The 8,536-nt window shown below is 38.8% G+C and overlaps 1 protein-coding gene across 3 annotated transcripts; it reads right to left on the bottom strand.

Moving 5' to 3' along the window:
- Positions 1–1,251: 1,251 nt before the first annotated feature.
- fbxl8 (F-box and leucine-rich repeat protein 8) lies at positions 1,252–7,593 on the bottom strand. 3 transcript variants are annotated; one of them, XM_012960651.3, is made up of 3 exons: positions 7,485–7,593; positions 4,269–4,449; positions 1,252–3,664 (listed from the first exon to the last, which is right to left on the bottom strand). In XM_012960651.3, the coding sequence occupies exons 2-3, from the start codon at positions 4,418–4,420 to the stop codon at positions 2,695–2,697; spliced, it is 1,122 nt and encodes a 373-aa protein (XP_012816105.1). In that variant the 5' UTR covers positions 4,421–4,449; positions 7,485–7,593; the 3' UTR covers positions 1,252–2,694.
- Positions 7,594–8,536: the final 943 nt, after the last annotated feature.

Here is an 8,536-nt window from a genome sequence, read left to right as displayed (position 1 = left end):
TAATTTGCAAAGGTCTTTTATTATACAGCTTTTTATTTGTGGGTGACATGTCCTTTTTAATACATAGCAATCAGGGGGTCTTACCATAGTTTAATGAACAAGGGTTACAGAATAGGATTAGGTGGGATGGTCTGTGTCATTCTGCAAAGGAATCCAATTTGAACCAAAACAGTAATAATTCCAAACACCAGTTGAGAGCTCTTTATAAAAGGCATCATCAAACTTTCAATAAACTTTTGGTCAAGCCAAATGACAGCACGACCACTCATCCATACCCAAAAGTCAAACAGTGCAAGCTAGCAATAATATGAGTTGCAGGTTGCTAAATCATTTATGTGGCTGGAAACAGAACCAGGACATGTGACTCAAGCTCATGCCAAGAGGATAAAAATGATGTACTCTTGTGAAGAGCATCGTAGTCATGCTAGACGATGGCTGCCATCAATTGGTCACTTTATGTAAAACAAAGACAAAAAAACACAAGTAACCCTTTCCAATAATTAATTTGACATTTTATACATCTGTGTATACTTTACTTTTAAAGGGTAATGCCAAAGCAAACAGAAGTGTTCAGAGCAAAATAAAAACAAAAACTAAGGAGTGATGAGAAATCCAAACAGCCCAAAGCAGATTAATATCCACTGAACAGATTCAATTACATAAAACAAGCTTGCAAATAATAAGAAAGAAGCAAGGGGTGTGACTTTCCGGTGCCTGATCAGAAACCAATTCTCTTTTTTTTCAGCCTACAATGACGGGAAGAAGGGTTTTCCTTTCCTCCTAATTAACTCACTATTATGGTCTGAAAATGCCTTTGTATATGGTTTTTTAAAATCACCAGGATGGTAGAATGGGGGTGGATGAATAGCAAGTTACCTTGTTACAAAACAGGAGCAGGTTTCCCAAAAAAAGGTTCTATATGGGTGTATGCCCACCAGATTTGCAAGTGTTACAAAATTCATATGTACAATAAACATCAAAGATCAATACTCTCCTACCTGAGTCAGGCATGAAACACTACTTCTGGTTTGTTCCATCTTAATTGCTGTATTGCTCCTTTGATGGTCCGTATTATGGTACTAAAGTCAGATTTTACAGTCCTCTTCCTCTGCTCATTGGGTGTGCCCTTTCCAGTAGGGATTCTGGGAACTTTATTCAAGTACAGAAGCATTTATTGCTTCTTGTGTGTTACAGTCAGTGAGTGGATACACAAAGAGCAACTGCAGAGCAGCTTTCCAACAAAAACCCAACTAGGATGATATGGCTTGTAATGGCATACCGTTTTATTAGAGAGGTTAATGAACTACATGCTTAAAAAAAAATTAGTGTTACAATTTAAAAAAAAAAACGTTATTAGACATTTAAAAACATGAAAACACACAACAATATATTATGAATATTCAAATTCAAGTATGGGATCCCTTAATCAGAAACTTGTTATACAGAAAGCCCTGAATTACATAGAGTTCATTATAGGCGTGATGAGCTCTAATCTCGAATTTTAATGTCAAAAGATAATATTTACTGATATATACAGTATATATTTCAGTATGGTAAGATTCTTTAATAGGCCACTTATTATGATAAAAACTATCTGTTGGTTAAGTATTCATTCTGGGGGTAGTTTTCCTTTAAACAGCTAGTTATAGCCAGGAAATTGCAATGACTCTTAAGTGCCCTGTTAAGTGCAACAAATAATTAAAACCCGTTGATATTTCCTAATAACTGAATACGCAAAAACTATTTTCACAACAACCCTTATTATTGAACTCATGTTAAAAACAGGATAACCTGCCCCTCAGCAAGTACAACAAAAAGTAAGGAAAGACAATTTTTATGGAACTACTTAACATTAGTCGTAGAGGACTCCTCTCCTTTTGTTTGTTTTCGAATTCAGATTCTTGCCATCTGCTCTAACCATTTCCACTGTATCTGCTATTCTGCTGGTCTAGTGGCTCAAGGACTACAGTAGATTCCTAAGAATGCTCACCAGCCACCCCTGAGGAGCCACAGACAGTTGGGGGCCTCCAACACAAGCTTAATTATTACAGAGGCATGGCCAAAGTCTCTTGTATATTACCATATTCTGAATTTTAAGTTACACTTGCTTTTATTAAACTGAAAGAACCCAGGGTCAGACTCAATCCCTGCTGGAGCTCCACAGGCTGCAGATCACTCTACGCCAAGGTGCTGATAAGCATGCTCGGCAGAGGGGTTCAGGCAGGTGACAGGGGCCCTGCGGGGGAGGGGGGCAGGGGCCCCTTGGGTGGCAGCCCTGGTCATACTAAAAGGCCATACTAAAAGTTAAACTGATGGTGAACCACCCCTTTAATGCTCTTTGTGAGAAGACAATTCCTCATAAGTCTTTGCCAAGTAATCATAAGCCTACAAAAATACAATAATTCAGATATATCCCTAACCAAGTTCTGAAGTTAACACATCCCTAGCTGTAAACCCCAATACACTATGTAAGTGCTAAGTGCAATCACAAAACGGTCCATTTTAAACCAATCTGATAGAGGTAAAGTGCTTTGCATTCCATATAGAAATTTATGTTGTAAATGTTACCAATTCTATTTTCAAATTTGATCAAAGCATGCACAGTGTATTTAAATATAAGCTATATGTTTCTTATTTAAGGAACCCTGTAAATTGAGCAACTGTGAAACTTCATTCACTGCAGAGTCAAATGGATTATCGTAAAGTTGGCTTCCAAGGATGCTTCTCTTTGATTACCTTTAGGGTATATTTTTTCAAATGAGGACAACAAGTTAGAAAAGCTTGGATCACTTCTTGCTTTACCACACAGTAGCAGTGAACCTCCTCAAGCCGACTACACTTGCCAGCCAAGTCAATTAGAGCAGAATCTAGTTCACTAGAGGAAGTGGTCTGTATCACAAACTTCTGCAATGTCTGTGAATAATGGCTGCTTACAAATCTAATTTCATTCATCATTTCATTAAACGTATTGAGCTGCAACGTATCGACAGGAATGCTTGGTTTTAAAATATGTGGAATTTTACGGGCAGGGATAGTGTGATCAAATGCCATATTGACATGAAGAGAGGGATGTCGGCAGCGAAGGTCTCTCCAAACCTCATCAGAGATTGCTAAGATATGCTTGTCCATACGTTCACAGAAAAGATCTAGGCAATTAAATGGGGGCCTGTGAGGCTTCATTATGTCCTTAAAAACATCTTCATTCAAAGAACAGTAAAAAGCACCAAGAACACATAATTTAGGACAAACCTCCAAAACCTCTTTAATGGCACTGGTAGAGATTTTGCAAACCAGTGTGCCATTGTTGATATATAAGCTCCGCAAGTTTGGGCTGCTAGTAGCAATGCATCTAACAAAATCATCAGTGAGAGTAAATGGAACGTTCCGGAAATCAACATGATGCAGGTCTATCGGACTGTCTCTGCACAAATTAGCAATACTCGTCAAGATCTCCGGGCCTGAATAAAAAAATGGGTTTTCTCCACAGCAAACAATATTCAAGCTCTCCAGTTTGCAGCTCTCCTTACATAAACAGTCAAAAATCTCTATAACTTTCATACGGTTTGTCTCCTTAGATTGGTTAAACACAAGCTTCAGATGTTTAATTTGACCTACATACTGGCGTAGTCCTTCCAGTAACAGCAAGTCTTTGTCAGATACCAGTCTGTTAAGAAAGAAAGAATGAAATGACATGATCAAGACAATGCTTTCTCTATTCTATCAACTGGTAATAAAGTTTTCTAAAAATATAACTAATGTTTATTATATTGTTTCTTACTTTAACCATGATATAGTTTAGCAATTTGATATAAAGGCATGTCCATGCTGGCCACTTAATTAAACCCCTCAGTAGCCTATATCAGCTATGTATCATAGGTGAGACAAGTGCTACTCCACTATGACATGATAATTAATTGTTTTGGTATTAAATGTAAGGCTGGTCCCATGTTAGTTATATATGATAAGGTTATGCTGTGAGTTATGCTGCATCTACTATCAAGATGCAGGCCCTGCCTGTAGCATATCCACCTTGTGTTATACCATGATGCCATCTCTGTGAGTTAATACATGATGTAACTAGTTAGTACTGTAATACAACCCCTTTGTTTTATATCATAAATCTGACCATAAGAGAAGGTGAAATTCAGCACTCTTGCTTAGGGTACCAAAGGTTTTTGCTCCAGCATGCACATCACTTTGTGGTGTAATTCACGTTTGCCCTTATCTGCAATTTTTATATAGGAAAAGTCTGCTAAACAAGCAATTACCTGATTTCTGTGTAGTGCCAAACAGGACTTGATGCCATCGCAATTGCCCACAACTGGCACACTTGTGATACTACAAATCTGTCATTCAAAGACAGGTGATAAAAAATAATTGCAAGAATTTCCTGAGGCATATGTTTCCAGAGGCCAGACATTGTTGTTCCGTTATCTGTATAAGGTTATTCTGTGTGAGAAAAAAGGAATATTGAAAATACTCCATAAAAATACTATAACAGGAGCACACAGTAAAACTTTGAACTGGGGAGAGGGGGAATACTGCTTGTGCCATAAACACACAGACTTTGACCACTAGTTATTATTAGCCATTAATATATATTATATTTGACCTAACTGGCAACTAAGTTACCATAAATCCATGTTAGTGCAAAACAATTCTATTATTTTATTTTTTTTGAAAACTGAAAGTTCTATGTAGCTTTAAAGGTCATCTAAAGCTTATTTTAGTGGGGAGTGCCAAAATGTTAGGCTACCCCTGTGAAATAAAGCAAAGTCTTTTCTCCGTGCCAGAGCACTAGTTTAGAGAAAATTGCATCAGCCTGTGTGTTACGATCTGTATTGCAGTAACTATTTGGTGAGAAGTAGAACCCCAGTCGAGTCTGAACTTTACCGACATCCTTTTGGGAGACCCTGAAATTTCTGCTGGGGTACTGACTGGAAATCTGAACACTGTTGAGAATTAGGGCACAATAAGTACAATAAGGGGCACATTCATTAAAGTACGACAGGTCCAATAACAAAAAATTTATATTTTTTCTAAAGTTTACAACTTTTGCATATTTTCTGTGATATGTTTGTTAATATGCATGGCTTTTTCGTACTTTGCGACAATTTGTGCGACAAAAACGTATTTGTCGTAACGAGTAAGCTTCCGAATTCATTCAAGCTTCGGTATCGTGGCTTTACTTTGGCCAGGTTGGAGCTGCAGAGTCCTATGGAAGGCTTCCAAAATCATGCACTGAAGGTTCAGAGTCAGAAAGGTTTTCACGCTGTTTACAATCGTTCAGATACGAACATTTCGTAAGTTTTGGATCGTACCACGATATTTTCGTCTAAGCACAACGCAACTTTTCACAAAATTATCGTACATCAGAAATTTGAGTATTTAATGCGAATTTTCGCAAAAAATTAACATACATCAGAAATTTGAGTATTTAATGTGAGTTTTTACAAATCGTACTCGTAATTTGTACTTTAATGAATCTGGCCCTAAGTGTTTAACAGAGCTGTAATCAAAGTCAGGCAAAAAGTATGGGGAGTCGCAAACACAAAAACCAGGTAGGCAGGCAGGAAATAGGTTTCAGCTGGGTACTTTGTACTAGTGCCTGATTTTGACTACAACTCTGTTTAACCCTTACTGTACTGTGCTTTGGATCACTTTTAGTAGTATTCAGGTTCCCAGTCTCATACACCTCTCCTCCCGCTCCACAAGTGCTGCCCCTCTCTGCCAATCCTTGCACTGGCTACCTGTCATGTACAGGATTCAGTTCAAGATTCTTGTACTCACCTTCAAAGCACTCACTGGTGCTGCATCACTCTATTTAACCACCCTAACCACCCTACACCCACAGATGTTACCTTCGCACTACACACAACCTCCTTCTCTCCTCCTCACTCATCACCTCCTCTCACTCTCGCATCCAGAACTTCTCATGCGCTGCACCCATCCTCTGGAATGCCCTTCCCTGTCCCATTAGGCACTGCCAGACTTTCGAAGCCTCTAAACGGTCTCTTAAAACTCACCTTTTGACTCAAGCCTATAACATAAACCCTCCTAAACATTTCCTAACCACTGGTTTTCACCTCTTACTCCGCACTTACTGTCGCTTTACACACCTACATGAATTCCAACGCCATGCTATTTACCCCTCCCTTTCAGAATGTAAGCTCTTTTGCGAGCAGGGCCCTCCCCCTAGTGTCTCAGATCCTCGTCCAATGTAACTGCAAACCATTTTTGTGAATTGTTTGTATGTATGTATGTATGTATGTATGTATGTATGTATGTATGTATGTATATGTATGTATATCTTTATTTATAAAGTGCTACTTATGTACGCAGCGCTGTACAGTAGAATACATTAATACAAACGGGATTATTAAGATAATAATAGATACATACAAAGTACAACAATAAATACAAGATAAATACAGTTGCAATAAGTTAAGAGTCAAAGACACAAGAGGATGAAGGTCCCTGCCCCATAGAGCTTACAATCTATATAGTATATGTACATGTTAACTGTTATATCTTTTGTACCCCTCTATTCTGCTGCATAAATTGATGGAGCTATATAAATAATAATTGTAACCCCGTAGTATTGCCGCACCTACAGTATGCGCAGGGTTTAACATGTAAAGGTAAGAAAACGACTAAGCACGTTTTTTACTGTCCAGTTCAGTTTTGTCTGAAAAGGAACCTCAGGTTTTGGAAGTGAAATAAGCTTTAGATGCCCTTTAAGATATGGTCCCAATCTAGCAAACATTCTAGATCTCATACCGGTATAATTGTAAATATAAAAAAGGAAAGTGCTAAAACCAGAAATCTGTCTTATCCCAGAAGTTTATGAAAGATTTAGATTTGTTAGAAAGGAATCCAAACCCTAAGCATCATATAAGCTGCATGTCCACAAAGCTTGTAAAGAACACAAAGCCATTTACAGAAAACTGACATTCCATCTGAAACTGATGTCACCCTCTGCAGTAGGTTGCCAAGAAAATTCAGGAACACAATGCAATCAGCTGGATTTTTTTTAGACGTGTCCCTGAATTTTCAAGTGATCTGGTCACCCTACTCTGCAGAAGCACAACCTGCACTAATAAGAAAAAAACAGCAGTGGGTACATAGGTCATAGGGTGGGGCTTCAACCAGATTCTGAAGCTCAATAGAAAGACAAATGATATTTACAAAAAAACTTTAAAAAAAAAAACTCTATTTAAAAAAATCTCTATTTAAATAAATGCACTTTATATGCTTTATTTACTTCCAATATGCAGAACTGATAAAGCATGTATACAGATACATCTTCCACAGGCATTCAAAGTAAGTCACTCCAGCTTATTTAATAGGCGGGGTGCAGTAGTAATACTACATATAGGCATATATCCTTCATTTAGCCACATAACTTGCAGCAAACTGATTTAGAAATTCTGTATACCATATATGATTATTGCTGAGCTCCACAACGCACTCCGGCTGCTTACCTCGGAACACAAGCAACTTCTCTTCCGGAAACATTGGCTCACTCTCTCCTGTAAACTTCGATTGGCTGCTAGGAGTCAGATGATTTTAAAGGCCTATCGGTAGTGAGAAAAGTCTACAGCAGGAAGATAATGTGTTAGTGCTGTGATCTGTGTCTGTCACAGTACCTCAGCTGCTTTGTATTGTGTTATTGCTTATAAACGCACTGTTTACAGTCAGGTGTTGGATTGCACTGTTGTGTTGCAGTAAAACAGATATTATTAAATAATGTCTGCTCTATCCCTTGCCTTTAAGTTCTATAACATGGTTGCCACATGACCAGTTTATAGTTATTTGGCATACAATACACAAAGTAAATACTGGAAGTTGTAGTTCCCATACAAGAAATGTGGACACTTGCACTTTGAAGAGACAAACTTCTAACTAACATAAGAGGGAGCTGCCATATTCAGGGTCTGACTGGGGGGTGCCTCAGGGGCCCCGCACCACCTACCCAAGGGACCCCCACCTAGGGTTTCCACCTCTGCCGGCTTTCTTCGCTGGGGAGAGGGGGCAGGGAAAAGGTGGGCTGTGACATCGCAGTGAACCATGACACCAGGGGACGCGCTGATAGGCTTTTTCCGATAGCTATGTCAATGCCAGTGAGTCCTGCTTGGTTTTTCTTATTTGGGAAACCGTGCAGGTTTTGACCCAGACAGCCCTGCCAAAAACCTGCCTGTCCCGGTCAAAATCGGACAGGTGGCAACCCCATTATCTACAGAGTGCTATTCTGAGACAATTTTCAATTGGTGGTCATTTTTTATTATTTGTGGTTTTTGAATTATTTAGCTTTTTGTTCAGCAGCATTCCCCTTCGGAATTTCCTCCACTATCTGGTTGCTAGGGTCCAAATTACCTTAGCAAACAGGGGGTGGTTGAAATGAGAGGCTGGTCTATGAATAAGAGAGGGCTAGAATAGAAAAATAAGCAATAAAAAGTAACAATAAAACTGTAGCCTCACAGAACAATAGTTTGGCTGCCGGGGTCAGTGACCCCCATTTTAAAGCTGCAAACAG

This window comes from Xenopus tropicalis, chromosome 4 (genome assembly GCF_000004195.4).
Source record: "Xenopus tropicalis strain Nigerian chromosome 4, UCB_Xtro_10.0, whole genome shotgun sequence".
Taxonomy (NCBI): Eukaryota; Metazoa; Chordata; class Amphibia; order Anura; family Pipidae; genus Xenopus; species Xenopus tropicalis.
This window is presented reverse-complemented; position numbering and strand designations above follow the sequence as displayed.